Source organism: Varanus komodoensis, unplaced genomic scaffold (assembly GCF_004798865.1).
Source record: "Varanus komodoensis strain SLA01 unplaced genomic scaffold, ASM479886v1 scaffold8, whole genome shotgun sequence".
Lineage (NCBI taxonomy): Eukaryota > Metazoa > Chordata > Lepidosauria > Squamata > Varanidae > Varanus > Varanus komodoensis.
The window spans coordinates 27232570-27248665 of NW_025336481.1; the positions used below are offsets into that span (position 1 = coordinate 27232570).

At 37.4% G+C, this 16096-nt stretch overlaps 1 protein-coding gene across 1 annotated transcript in view; it reads right to left on the reverse strand.

Annotated features, from left to right (window-relative positions):
* The window catches only part of LRRIQ1 (leucine rich repeats and IQ motif containing 1), a 114490-nt gene that overhangs the window by 50086 nt on the left and 48308 nt on the right, over positions 1 to 16096 (reverse strand). The window contains exons 17-19 of the mRNA XM_044455321.1: positions 12634 to 13110; positions 9462 to 9660; positions 5944 to 6063 (exon numbers count right to left, since the gene is read on the reverse strand). Coding sequence (XP_044311256.1) covers positions 5944 to 6063; positions 9462 to 9660; positions 12634 to 13110 — 796 coding nt within the window. The remainder of the gene's footprint in view (positions 1 to 5943; positions 6064 to 9461; positions 9661 to 12633; positions 13111 to 16096) is intronic.

The following is a 16096-nucleotide window of genomic DNA, read 5'->3' on the forward strand; positions in this document are numbered from 1 at the left end:
AATGTGATTCTTCAAGTAGCCATCTATGAACTCATAATATCAACCCTTCTCTAAGCTCCTGTGTTTTGCTTTCTTTTCCTCATTTCAGCAGATCTGGAACTGAGGCAAAGATGGGAGTCATTCCCAGAGCATGCACAGAACAGGGGAAAGGGGTCCTGCCAAAAGACCTCTGCTTAGCTCTAGAATGTTTTTCAGACTGTTCTGCACAGGACCATAAACCTATAAACCAGTGATGGTGAACCTTTTAGAGACCAAGTGCCCAAACTGCTACCCAAAACCCAATAATTTATCGCAAAATGCCAACACTAGAATAAAACCTGAAAACTGTTTTTAGTTTAGAAATAACACCTCACAGCCAGTCCAAACAAATTCTATCTATCCATCCATCCATCTATCTAACCATCCATCCTTGGCAGTGCACTGACAGGCCATGCGAAAGCTTGGACGAGTCGCGGCTAAAGAGTCACGGCTCATGACTTCATCACCTGACACCACTACTCCTTTCTGAGCATGTGCATGGCCCCTGTGTGCGCTGCTATCTGATGCTCAGCTGCTGGGGTGATGCTGGGGCAACTTGGCTTGCATGCTGACAGAGAGGGCTCTGCATGCCTGCTGTGGCACGTGTGTCAGACACTTCCCACCACTGGCCTAACCATACCCTGGTGCACTCCCCTAACCCTAATATAGGGGTAAAGTTCCATTGAAAGAGGTGATTTTGAAAAAGCCTTCCTTGAACCTCTTTTTCTGCACAGCTCAACATTTTTGCCCATTCTAAACACATTCCAACCATCAAAACCATGCCGGGGCACCTTGTTTTTCTAACCCTAACCCAGTAATGGTGAACCTTTTAGAGACCGAGAGCCCAAACTGCAACCCCAAACCCACATTTATCACAAAGTGCCAACACAGCAATAAAACCTAAAATCTGAGGTTTTAGTTTAGAAAAAACAACTCACAACCAGTTCAAGCATACACACACACACACACACACACACATACAGCTCCTTGGCAGCACACTGACTGGCCATGTGAAAGTTCAGACGAGTTGCAGCTAATGAGTCACAGCTCATGACATCATAGCTGTGAAAGTTGGACCATAAGGAAGGCTGAGCACCGAAGAATTGAGGCCTTTGAATTGTGGTGCTGGCGGAGACTCCTGCAAGTCCCTTGGACTGCAAGGTGATCAAACCGGTCAGTCCTAGAGGAGATCAACCCTGACTGCTCTTTAGAAGGCCAGATAGTGAAGATGAAACTCATATACTTTGGCCACCTAATGAGAAGGAAGGACTCACTGGAGAAGAGCCTAATGCTGGGAACAATGGATGGCAAAAGAAGAAGGGGACAGCAGAGGATGAGGTGGCTAGATGGAGTCACTGAAGCAGTCGGCGTGAGCTTAAGTGGACTCTGGGCGATAGTGGAGGACAGGAAGGACTGGAGGAACGTTGTCCATGGGGTTGCAATGGGTCGGACATGACTTCGCGACCAACAACAAGCCCCCATGATGATCCATGAATGTCATTACCAAGTTAGTACATATAGGATTGCAATCTAAACCTAACACATAGTTTGCATATGTAAAAGCAATGTTCACACTTGATGCATTTGCTACAAAGAACACTAATGCCCCTGACTCTCTGTGCTCCATAAAATATAAGGCTACGCTTAGTTGCTCAGCTCTTATATTAGTAAAATGTTGGCATTTCATTTTCATTCAACCCTATTCCTTTTCTCATATAAAGTCACTAAATGATATGGCTACAACATCTTTCTCCCATTTATGCACTACTGCTAGGTTTTATTTATTTCTTTGAGATGGTTATCCTGGCTTTTGGATGCTGTAAGATATGATTGCTGAAATTCTATATTGACTAAGTTAAGAACAATCCACACTGGCAAAAATGGACTACTAGATTATTTTCCCCTTAATGAAATATAGAAGGACAAGCTCATATTTCACCTACTAGTAAGATAGCATGTCAGAAACTGCTCAGAAAATTTTTTCCCTAGAAGTGCTCTTTATTTTAACAAAGGCTACATGGGTTTTGGATTATCAGCTTTACCCACACTGTCCTAGTTAGTCTGGAGCCATTAGTATTGTTCAAAATTATAGCTCATTTTCAACCCTGAATTTAACATTTGCAAAATATCATATAATTGGTTTTTAAAAATTATTTACAGTGAAAGAAAGAATTGGATATTTTAGGAATCTAGAGAAAATTGGTTCCTCTTTCTCTGAAATAGTATGTGTAATTTCTTTATTTTCATTTTAAAAACAAGAACAAAGGTATCTTGGTATTTCTTGCTTGAACACAGTTTAGAAGAACAACAACAAAAGTGCTAAAACACTAAGAAATTGTAGTTCCATGTACTTTCTTTCCTATACATTAGGATTTGTGTCAGAAGAGAGAACAGAAGTAGAGACATCTGGTACCTTTGTAATAATGTTGTTTGTAACAGACAGGCTGAGAAAGTATTATGAAGGCCCAGAAGCAAGCACACACAGTCAGGCAATGATAGATTTAGAACAGACTCCCACCCCAAATCTCCTCCACATCAAATTATCACTCAGCCCAGTCATGCAGCCAGCCAGGGTGTTTAGGACACCATGAAAAGCACAGCAACAGTTCATATATTCACAGAGAGCTTGTGCAGAGACAGCGTGGTGGAGAAACAGTTCAGGCCATTCCCCTCTGCCTTGGAAATAAGCCCCTGTACATACTGAGGGTTCCACACCAATGCCAATTGTGCACAAGCCCTCTTCATGCCATTTCAGAATGTGGACGGATAAGGACTTTCCAAGCTGTTTGTGGTTTTGATAGTAAGGTCCTCCACTCAGTTCATGACACAGGCTAGGCTACAGGTGAATTGTGAAGAGAGAGAGGTGTGTGTGATATTTGTGGGGGGAGCTTTAAACAGAAAAATGAGTATATCTGGGACAGATATAGGTGTGGTAATAAAGATATCATTGATTTAACCCTATGCTATGTTCAACTAGCTGTTATTAAGCAATTCTTCAATAACACTTTTGCTTTTTTTTGTTTGCTTTGATATTTTTTTCTGTTGGTGCATAAGAAAGCCAAGCCTGAGACTTTGCAAAAGTCAAGCACACAAAGCACAGGTGCTGTGCTTGAAAAATAGAAACCCACTAACTAAACAGGAGAGCCCATGTTGTGTGTGGCTTGGTTACATTAGCTAAAGATACGAAGTACTCTGAGTCCAACCCCTGCACAACCATAAAGACCACTGGGTGGTATTGGACAAGCCATTCAATCTAACCTCTCATAGATTTTTATAATGACAAAATAAGATAACCCTATATATGTTTGAGCTCCCTGGAGGAAAGATGGATACTGTGTATGACAACAAATCACATACATTGGGAAGAAACCTATGCAGCCTAGTCACCAACACTTTCAGATGTGTTTTCTGTTTCATTCACAGAACCAAGATTTGCCTAGTCATCACACTTCATTGGAGCTGAGTTACCCAAACAATATATAGATGTATTTCTTATGGAATTCCTACCCCAGCCTCCATCAAAACAACTCTGCTTCTACTTATGATCAACAGAGAAAAGAGGAGATCACTGCAAGTGCAGAGAAGCTGTTGCTCAGGCAAAGGCCATTGCCCTTTCTCCTAATGGTGATGACAGCAGTGAGGGGTAGGCAGAATCTCCAGCTGCCTACTTGTACAATATTTAAAGAAGCATTGCCCTTTCTCATCCTAATATCAGGATGGAGAGGAGAGCTGCTGTTCACATGAAGAAAATTAATGTTTTAATCTGATAAACAGGAGATTGAATGCATGTTCACATAAAGGACAACAGATGGATATACCCTAACCCTAACCCAGATAAAATGAATATCCAGTGTGAACATCATGTATATTCTCGCTACCTAAAAACACCATGCTTTTGTTACTGTAATGTGAGAACAGGATCTGTATCTTTCCTTGACACCCCAGCCCTTTAAATATGAGGGACCAATGATAATAGCATTTGCTTGTTTGGGCTACACTGTTATTTGAAATGATGCCACTGTTTGAAGGTATTATCAGAGCTAGAGGCCAGCAACTCCACTGCCCATGTGAGGATTTAAGGCCAACAATTTTCCCTTATGCCCCTTATCTAGCAATATCCGTTGGATGCCCCTCCATGAACAGGACATCATTTTGTAGAAGGTATCTAAAAGCCCAACCAACAGAGTTTTGTCTTGTCTTGTCAGTGTTTGGACGGAATGAACTTCTTTTTAAATTTGAAGATATAGTGTCAATGCCTGAACAGAATGAAACTTTAGAAATGAAAAACTGAAGTATAAACAGGAAATGTGAAAAATAAAAGAATATATAGAATCCCAGGTTTTACAAGAAATGTATAATATAATGGGAAATAATAATAAATAAGATGGAATTGAGATATTCCTAACTATAGTAATATTTTTCTATTTTACAGTTATATGATATATGATATAGGACTGTACAGCAAATGCAAACAGAATCTCGCCATTTTGTTGTTGTTGTAGGTGTTTGGGAAGATCACAAGAATACTTTTTTCAGACCTCTGATTACTTATTTTCTTGCTTTAAAACTCAATAGATTTTAAGATGGCATTCAATATGCTTCTGAATTCTTCTTAGGCCATCTGGCACATAATATGTTTTTTTCTTTTCCTTTTACATTTCATACTACAAAACAAATTCATATGTTTTTAGTATGTCATTGTGAATCTTTACAGGTTTTTTTTAACCAAATGTCCAATGGCCTGATGACATTGTCTGGGAGTGGAGGCATAGGTTGATTTAAGACCCAACTCCCCTGTTTTGTGACCACAGAAATGAAACTCTGAATCTTCGGCCATTTCCCTCATAACCAGCACACTGACTGCCTTTCCGAGATCAAAACTTGGCCTCAGAGTAGAGGCAGAGGCGCAAACCAGGGGGATAGGGCCAGTGAACTACCTGTATCCAGCCTCCTTTCCTCCTTTTTCTGCAATACTTTTTCTGCATGGCCAAAAATGTCTGACTAGATGAAATATAAGACACCTGCTTCAGAACAGTAAAATTGCCACTACAACTCCTCATGTGATGCATTAATGGCAGAAGAGATAGTACTGTGCTCTTAACAGTTTGTTTCCTCTTTTTTTTAAACAATGATTTCAATCATCCTCCATAAGACATAATTTACAGCAATCTTAATATACTCCAGCTAGCTCTCTCAGATTACTGTTGCTTTGACATATATATATTTTTTCAGCTTGTGCTTCTGGGATTCCAATTCATTTTTTCTTTACTACTTTTATTCAGAAAGTAGATATGGTCAATTATTTAAAAGATATCTAGGTTAACTATTCAATGAGTTACTTTTTGTTTTAAACTAAGCAGAATATATTAATCTGAATGTAGTGAGAGATTTATCAAATCTATCACCCACCACAGTTGTATATATCTTTTACTGGATCCAAAGTAAAGAAAACTGTGATATACAATTAATTATAATCATAATAGGTTATACTTGGAGCTACCAAGATAGAGAAGTATATTTTCAAACACTCTTATTTTCCAGTATTTTAAAGTTGTACTGATTATATAGATTATACAGATTATATAGATGCAAAGCTTAATTATTGGCATGATAAAATATACTCTTATGAATAGGTCTATGATTACAGTGTATTGTTCAAAATTCCATAAAAGGTGTAAAATATTAGCATGGTTGAGAATAACACACCTTAGATAATGGGAAACTATTCATTATAGTGTAACACATGAAGCAGTAAGAAAGAAAATTAAGATGAATCCATGGAAGGTTACTTGTTCACCATTATTTAAATGGCACAACTATAAGGTCAGTTGTGATTTTTTTTTTTTGTATTTTAAGCTTGTTTTTAACACCTGTACAAATTAAAGAACTTAACATCAGATATTTTTATTAATTTACCCTACTTACTGCATCAGACAAAAAGTCATCCACATTTACTTCTCTATAGTCATCCTCAGCTTCATCAGTCTTAACAGCTGCAAGAGCACTGGCTAGCTTCTTTCGCAAACAGAAACCCTTCCAAAGTGCCTAAACAAAAATGTAAAGCATGTTATATGAGGCCATAGATCAAATCCAAATCCAGATTCTCTGTGTTATCCCATTAGGAAGATAAAACATAGTAGGCTTCCCCCCCCCTTTTTTGGGGGGAGGGGGGAATAGCGCAATGATCTGTGTTTTGAACTTTATGTGACATTTAAAACTACAAGACAAATTAAATATCAGCACATGTCTAGAACTCTGAATACTCTGGAGGTTTGGCTCAGCTAAGCAGAATGGAATCCTAAAACTCCCTCAAGTACAAACCAAGGTCAACTAATTAATTATTGGACAATTCCTTCCGGGCCTACTATAAGCTTAGGAAGAGAAGATATATGAAAAAGAATTAAGTGTTAACTTTCATATCAGTAAGTACAAAAATAAAAACACATATAGCTAAAAAATATCCATGGATTACACCTGACAACATATGTTGACATATCAGCAATTAATTTAGGTCAATCAGTTTTACCTTCACTATCAACCTCTACACTCAATTTTTAAAGACAGGATTTATTTTACAGGAAAAATGTATAGCAAGCCCTTCTCTGCCTCAAAAAACCCCAACCCACATACCCTTTGAAAACTATCAATGGAAAAGGTAGCAAAAACTTTAGGAGCACCAAGAAGATGAAAAAAGTAATGATTTGTACACTTTCTCATAAAAATGTGCATGTGTTTTATTATTACATGAACCAGATTTAAAGAAGTGATATTGCAAATATATTTCTAAATAAATGCCACAATCATTTTATTATTAAACAACACTCAAATTATGAACATTTGTGAAGGTATAATTACCTTTAATAAAACATCTTATGAACAGGAAGCTTTAGAATCTAGATGTGAGAATGCTTCTAAATACAAAAATTAATAAGGATTCTGCAGTCTCCTCTTCCTTTAAATGTATAAAATAATGATGCAATATTTGTTTTGCTATTCTTTTTGCAGCATGACATAATGACAACTTATGTGAAATCACTCCCCTGTCCTCTCTTAGCATACATAGATCAAAAGCCATTATACAGGTGGGATGGCACCACTAGGTTCTGCTCACAGCTTTTGAAAAATAACAAGAAATCAATGGGAAATTCAGAAAGGTAGAAGAGGCCCTAGAATTCTCAGAAGGTTGTTCAAAGGCTGGAAGACAGGGTAATACTTCCTTTACTTACTCTATAACAAACTAGGTGCTTTCACACATCATAACAACCCACCCTGGCAATAAGCCACCATACAAACAACCCATGGTAAGCCCAACAAACAGTTGGGTTCAGCATGGGTAGCTCTTTCCCCCTTGGTCTTCCTGTGAGCATCCAAAGCAACACCATGGGAGAAGGAGCTTTCCTCCATTTCTGCCACCACCATGAATGCTTTTAGGCTCGCTACATTTTTGTTTGGCAATCACAAGAGCTAGCTATCACAGAGACAACTGCAAGTAATTCTTTGACATATGTCCCAGTCCAAAACCACCCACTTCTCACTCAAAACCACCTTTTAAAGGTAGAGTCAGAGTTTTTCCTTTAAAACAGGTTAGGGCTGTTGGGGGTGGGGTGTACCCCATTTCACCTCAAAGATGAAATGCAAACTGTGCTGCAATTTGATGAATACTAAAGCATGGGAGGAGGGAGTTGAGGATTTTGCTGTGAATGAGCTTGTAAACTCCTCCACCCTCCGCCCCGCCAGCATTTTCATAGCTAAAGATCACTGTGTTGTGTTGTGTTGTTTTGTTTTTGACAGCTTGTGTTCTGACAAAATAAAACCCAAAACAAAACATATTGGAAACATATTGACTGTGCCCTGGTTGTTTCCCAGCTGAGGTTTCAAATCCCAGTATTAGTGAAACAGTAAAAGTTCACAGTTGCAAAATAGTTTTAAAAGTTTTGCAACCAAACTACTTTTGAGATCTCAAAAACAAAGCAAAACAAAAAAGCTTCAGCAAGCCCAAAATAGCTTGTGGTAATGTCAGGGAGAGTGGGAACATTGCCAGCTACCCGCAACAGTGCTTATCTGGTAGCTCCGTGGCAAGAACGGCAAGGGCTTTTGGCACTCTTGTCACGGGACTCACCAGCCAATTACCTCTACCCATGATGTAGTTGGTCATCTGAATTCAGACATGAGAACCCACTGGGGGTAAAACAAATCAGCATGTTGCCCCATGCACATGCCACCCTGGGGAAATCAGTCTGGGTTTGCACAATATGGCAACCCATTGTGGGTAGTAATCCATGACGGGATATCATGTTGAATGAACCCAGTCAGTAGTTAATGGAATCCTAAGGCTACTGAAATGTCGCTGTGCTTCAATGGAATTAAATCAATGCAAATAGCCTGTTCAATAATATGTAGCAGTAACCAAATCTGCTAATTGAATGTTTCTACTAGCTAAATATGATGAAATTTTCCAGTTTTTCTAAGAATACAAAGGGTTCTTGAACTGGATAGTGACAATAGCACTAGGAGGGGGTTGTTTCCCTTTCCCAAATCTCCTATTAGGTCTTTCAGGGGGAAGAAAAGGCAGGCATGATATAGTTACTAACTTCTATCCACCAGAACAAGAGCAGTCTTGGGAGAGAGATAATTCAATCCAGGGGCAGGGGGTTCCTGTATGGAAGGATTAAGTTCCTCCTGTCCCAGTTCTCCACAAAACCCACAGGTTACCATGTCATACATATGTTGTTTCTCTAACATTTTTTCTACATCAAAGAGCAACATTTTCACTTATTTCTGAGCATTTATAACTTGCAACTTCATGCAACTTGCCTCTTGGGAGCCATTAACAAAGTTCAAAAGACAGTAAAAAAATCATCTGATGATGAATGGATAAGTATTTGTTTATGGAGGAAGGATGGACAAGTTGATGGGCAGTCACATAACAGGAGACTGTGCCAGCATGGTAAGTTGCATGCGTGCTTATCTGAATTTCTGTGCAGCAAATTTCTAAAGCAGTAGTCATTTCAGTCTGTGACAGGGGAGGATGCAGGGAGGTAGCAGAAAGAGGCTTGTGGCAACTTAAAGGGTAAGAAAATACTTTTTAATATGCCGGAAATCTTTTTATTTTTGTGTGTCTGTATGTAAATGATCTTTAGCTTTAGGATCTGGTTGGCCTTTTATGCACCTTACTAGGAATTGTTCTAAAAAGAAACTTGGGCTGTAATGGTCTACCATTCAAGCCACTGATGGGAGAGCACACATGTAAATATTTTTTCCAATTTTCATTCATTCATTCAAAACCAGTTATGGTTTCTTAGGAAGTTTGGCTAAGTGAAGCAATCTTCTATGTTTGGTTCTAGTGAATACTGCCTACCTATTTGCCATGAAGCTTTATCAGGCTTCCTGGGAATCCATAACAGATCTGAGAGGGTCTGTATGATCAAGAATTGCTAACTCACCTGAAGTATAGTTGCAGCTTTATTCTCATCCATGAAATGATCACCCTCTTTACTGTAGCTGACTGTCTTTTTTTTCACACAGTAGCTCCGCCAAAAAGACTGGATTACAGTTGCTGCCAGATGTAGCCTTGTAAAGAAATTGATATCTTTACGAACTCTATAGCTTCTCCAGCATGACTGGATAACTGTGGCTGCCATGCTATAAATATGATAAAAACAACACAGTATAGTTAGGAATTGTGATTTGTGCCACTTGCTCTTTTGATGTTTATTAAATACTTCGACATTTTGGTTATCTACTCTTCAGATTTTTGTTACAGACTTGGATACCATTTTCATGCTACATAAAATCTAGAAGATGATGCCTAACCTGTGAAATATAGATAATTATTTTTCATTGATTTAGGGAAATGGCAGCAAAATGAAGAAAATTCTACTTGAAGAGAATAGTGTGAAAGACATTAGTATAACTTGGGCTCAGTCTTGTTCCATACCCTATAAATTCCCTGATGAGAGACAGCGTTCCAAGCATGCAAGGGAAATGTGAGGCAGAGTTGGTGGTAGAGGGTACCTTCATACAGAGCCGCAATATCAAAACAGTACAGTGACGTAGGGTGAATGGATTGCTCCTAAGGTACATTTTCCCTTAATTTTCACTTCTGGAACATGATTCACAATTATTTCCTAATGCGTCTGAATAGTTCATGACAATGTAATTACAAATTTATATGACTCTTGCGTACACTGTATTTTTCACACTATAAGCAGAAGCATAATACTGCTCCCATATACACATACCTGTCTGAATGGTAAGCAGGATATCAACATGCAACTCAGTTCTATTATACTGTGTGCACATGTGTGCATGAATAAGTGTACATGTCCCTTTGACTTGCACACACATGCACAACATTTCAGAGCAGGTGATAGCAATATATGTAGGCAACAGATCATGTGTGGAGTTTGGGATTTGTCAAATCCGCATGATCTGGTATTATAACAGAACTGGTCTTATAACAATGCCAGAACAAATAAACGTATTATTGTTCTTCTGTGGCCCTATAATAAAAATGAGTTCTATCAGACAGTAAAATAATTCTGTCTCTTTGTATAGGAACTCCACTTCACTAGCTTAAATCCTGTACTTTTGCATTTGCAAACATATGCAGAGTGTGGACACAATGAGACCACATAGTTCACCATAATGGCACAAGGCGTTACTGGTAAAGCAACAAAGAAGGCAGTCATGGAGACAAGCAAAGCCCTTCAGGCTGAGGAGGAGAAAAATGACTAATTGCAGTACACTACAGTACTGTTATTATGTTACACTACTTAAAGCTGCTCAAAAAAAACTCTTTTTTATAAAAATTGGCAGGATGCATGCCATCAGCATAAAGTTTACTGAACACAGATCACCTATGAAGGTTATTCATGCTACAAGATAACCTAAGGATATATTTTTGTGTGACAATGCTTTGGACCAAATATCAAATACACCAAATGCAAGATACAAAATAACACAAAAACATGCCATGGAGCTTTTGTATTTTTCCTGCTCCAATTGTGATGTTAAAACTCCTTGAAAAATGCAAGTACAAGTGATTTAGGTTAAGGCCATCACTGCACCAAGTGCAAAGAAATCAGTACTCGTATGTCTAATCCCCATAGACTAAGTTCATTTGGACTTACTAGAAAGTAATAAATGCTACTTCCTAGTAAGTCCTAGGAAGTCCTAGGAAGTGTTACTTCCTAGTAACACTGCTGTGCGATGTTAAGAATAAGCCATTAACAAGTTGGCTTAAAAAACAATAGATCAGTATAGGAAAATCCAGATAAATATTTAGCTTGTTATGCCCACTCAAAATTTTATTTTTTACAGGTCTAATTGCATGTTTGGCCATTTGTCTGTAGCAACTAACTATAGCTGACCCATACATTCCCTTGTATCCCCCTCTCCAAATTTCAAAGTGGTTGTGGGACATTGTAATGCTTTACCCACCATGTGGTCCAAAGCACAACACAGGGTCTTTACATGGCAAATCACAAAATATCAACCTTTAAAGCAGTCACAATCTAGTAAATAAGTGGTAATTTTTGTCTACAAAAACACATCACCAGTATTACAGCAGTAATCTGGGACAGAATTAATTTGAGGGAGATAAAGCTGAGCTGAACTGATTATCAGAAAACGATACACTCGTGTTACAGCAAAGACAGTTAAACAAGATTCTGAAAGGGACTCTAAGTGCAGGTGTTGGCAGGTGATGCAGATGGGTGGTGCAGGCAGTCTGATCCTATAGCTCTGTAATCCTGATGTAGGATACAGAGAATCTCAAACCAATATAATTGCACAGGTATTCTTAGCAGTGCAAGTCCATCCTATTATTCTGCAAGTTGGGTGAGAAAATGAAAGACTGTACTGTATTTTCTCAGGCATGTCATTCATGCAAATACAATTTCTCTGTAGCATGTGCACAATCTTAGAATAGCACCTGAACGAGCCATCATTAGCATTGACAAACACCACGTGTTCTGCTTAACCAACTTTGGCCTTTGCAACAGTTCTTTGCAATGGCACTTGCACAGAATGTGGTAATGTTATATAGGTATTTCCAATGTAGGAGCAACGACACTGTTGTGATATCCTATTTCAGGGCCATTGCTTCTAGATCATGTTGTCTATGTTGTTAAAGTAGGTGTTATACACCTCTCTAAACATTTATTTTTTATTTATTTTATTTTTCGATTTATATCCTGCCTTTTTCCTACAAAGGGCTCAAGGCAGCTTACATCATTCTCCTCCTCCATCTTATCCCCACAACAACAACCCTGTGAGGTAGGTTGGGCTGAGAGTCTGTGACTGGCCCAAAGTCACCCAGTTGCTCCATGGCTGAGTGGGGACTAGAACCCAGATCCTCTGAGTCCTAGTTCCATGCTCTTAACCACTACGCCAAACTTAGGTAGAAAGCAAATGTAATTTTATCACCTATTGATCTTGAATTAAAGGGAGATATATGAATAAATCTGACATGTTGTCTAGCAGTCTTAAAGTTATGATTATTCCTGAAAGATCATTTGGTAGGTAGCATCAGTGATGCCCTTGCCTGCATTAAAAGTATAAAGTGATATGGTTATGTTTCCATAATAAAGTGGTTTGACCTTTGGATCTTACTTTTGCAAACTGTCAAAATGTTGAAGGTAATTTCCTCCATTACTTGCCATGATTTGCTTGCTGAATTTGTTTCTCTTAGGACTGATTAATATGTTGTTATCTTTGCTTTGTCCATTGTGGTTGAGGAAATGTTGAATAGCTTTCTTCCTTTGCTTGTATTCATGATTCTTTCCCATTCCAGCCAGGGCCATGAATGAGTTAACAGACCTAGTCTGAGTGTGGCCAGAAGTAATCCATCTTTCAGGCATATTCAACGAGACCTGCTTATTTTCTTTTACACCAGCGATAAAGAAGTTATTTTTCTCTGTGATGTTAATGGCTTCTTGGTTCAAATGATATGTCTGTTTTTCTGGTTCTTCTCCTTCAGTATTGTTTAGCACTCCATATTCATGTGAGTAGCGGTGTTCACTACTAAGTTTCATCAGCTTCATAAAATACAAGCACTGCAGCTGTACAGCTTCTGTGGAGAATTCCTCTCTGGGAGTGGGAGCGGGGAGAAATGTTGAAAAGCAAATTGCAAGTTTAGAGCCATGAATCATAATTTAGTTAATAATATTAATATAACATCTTCTGAAAAAAGTTGTCAGGATATATAAACTATATTTTTATTGCTATAGCCACTGCACACATAAAATTTGCTGGACCACAAACTATAAGGATACAGACTTGCAAAATCATCTCTGCTTTGTGGCCCATGATGGCTTAGGGCAGTATCCAAGTGTTACATTAGTGCAAATGACATTGTGCTGGTGGAAACTAAGTTCTAAACTGTGCACAAGATGAGAAATTACATTTGAACAAATCAGTTGCACAAGCAGTTGTGCAAGTGATTGTGCATTATGCTTGTTCAGCATGATGTACATTATACTTGTGCAATCCTATGTGCAATTGGTTGCACAGTATGCTTGTACAATAGCTTATGCAACCAGTTTCAAAAGTATAATGAGTCATCTTAATCTACAATTCATTGCACAAAGGGAACATTTGGCAGAGCTCTGCTAGTGTTGTGAGTTTATGGAATGACACCATTGGATATGGTGCCCTTAAAGGCCTTTTGCCACAAACTGACAAAGACCTGCAAAAAGTTGGCATAGGAACAAATTTTCATATTTCAGTGCAAAAGCTCCATAAAAATGACATGAATGAAGTATATTTAAATGGAAGTTAAAAATGACCTAATAAAAAGGCTTGGATTCAGGTTTAGTTATACTTGCAGAAGAACAAATGAAATCAGTTGGATGTAAGTTAATCATTACATTTGCTCCCATTGATTTTAATGGATAAAACTCAACATCACAGAAATAGACTTCCATCCATATAGTGAGAACAGTTGCCCTGGGTCTTGTACCAGGCCTAGATCTTGAATTGAAATGCTGCTGTAGACACAGCCTTCAATGATGCTTTATTTATTTATTTAGTCATGTCTATACTATTCAATTAGCACAATGCTCTCCGAATGAAGTACAATATAACATTCAATTTAAAAACAGATTCAGAACAAACGCTTCTGTCAAAACAAACAGGCCTATCAATAAAATTCAACAGGTGGATACTAATGACTGATGCTTTCCTGTACTAGGCCTGCTCTGGTTTTGGGAACAAGTTGCAGTATCAGAAAAGTTCCACACTGACTTAAGGATGGGTGAGAAATTAATTGTGAATGTACCAGATTTACACTTTCTAAATTTATATACAAACCGGAATATTGTGCTAGAGCAAAACTATTCACACACTTCCAAATTTTGGAAAATGATTCAGAATTACTAAGTGTTTACAGCAACGCATATAGTAAATAAAAGTATGCACAAACATGTGTATAATAGAGGAAAGCTGTACAAAACCACATTAGATCAGAGAAAATTACTTGCAAAAATCTGTACTTTTAAAATGCTACAAAAATTAATATAAGTGGAAAAGGCCATGCATACAAAGTTTCATTTAGACTTTTATAAAAAAAAAAAAGTAAAACATAAGCTTAAGTGTGAGCAGGACAGAATGAACTTAAAATTAGAAACTGTGTGGAATTGAACCATTGCTTCTCTGCTTCCCTTCTCTATTCCCCTTTGTGCAACATCAAATCCTATTAATGCTCCACACTGGATTTCTCCACTCTAAAAATGGAGATAGTGAAAGGGATAGGTTTGCCTAACAAAGAGAGAAGTACCCAGACATGGGAATTCACTTTAAGTGAGGTAGTCAAATTCAGCAAATACAGTGGTTCCAGTATAACCCATCAAGAACAATAATGACATTATTTCAAAAGACAGGAATTTACTAGTAAAATGTAATATGACAGGGAAAATGTTATTAGAAAACTTCATAAAGCCACCATAAAGTTATTGCAAAGATCTATAGCATGACAGTATGAGTTTAATAAAGTAGAAGGTTGCATTCACCAGCATTTGCTCATTCTGGGGACCTCTTCATATTTCAACTTCTTGTGTTGCACTATGCATTATGATAAAAGTGATATAAGAGGTACAGTTCATTAACTTTGGTAACTGCTAAATTAGTCTAATTTGAGTGGGTAATTGACTAGAATTAGATGTCCAACATTAATTATTTCTCATATTTTTCAAATGTTCTGTTTCTGCAAAGGAACAATATTTTGGAAGATTCAATTTTAGGTTTTGTGCATTTTACCATATAAAATATTATCTTTTGGAAGAATGATTTACATTTAGATGAACCTAAGATGCTGATGTATTGTTGTACTTCATCTTAATATGCAGATATTTAAACATTACTCCACTCAAGAATACGAAATGTGATGGATTATTACATTTTAATTAATTATTAAAGCTGAATTACATACAGTCATATTTAAAATTAAATGCTGTTTATAGTGTTGTATTTTTCAGCTCGAGGGATATCAATAGTTTTCTAAACCAAGTGCTTCTCAAACAAGAGCATTTTAGAACTGTTTTCATTGTCTTCTTTTTAAAAAAGATAATAAATATTACATCAAGACAGAGAGCAGCTGTGACAAGTAAATATTATAGCAGTATTATATAATTCCATATATGTTGATATATGCTGTAATATTATTATTGAACCACTCTGTTTGCAAAAGGCTTTTAAACTCCATAAAGAGTTTTAATGTTTATATTTCTTCAGTTATATTTCCTTTCATAAGCTTTTACATCATTTACCTCTGTTTAAAGTACAACTGTTTAATAGGGTTTCAACTTCCATTAGTGTCTTTTATTTCCAGGCATCTGTACAAGAGCTTGTTGAAAGCCAAAACACTGAAACGGAAGTGCATTTTAGCATAGCTACTTACAACTAAGTGTCAAAGGATTAACTGACAGACATTTATTAGAAGAGAGTAATTAATTTTTTAAAAGCACATAATTCTTAAACATGGGTAGGCACAGTAGATTTGAAAGTAAAAATAACACAGACAATTTAATTGAGCAGCTCTGGTGTATGAAACATGGATTAGGAAACCTAGCAATGATTA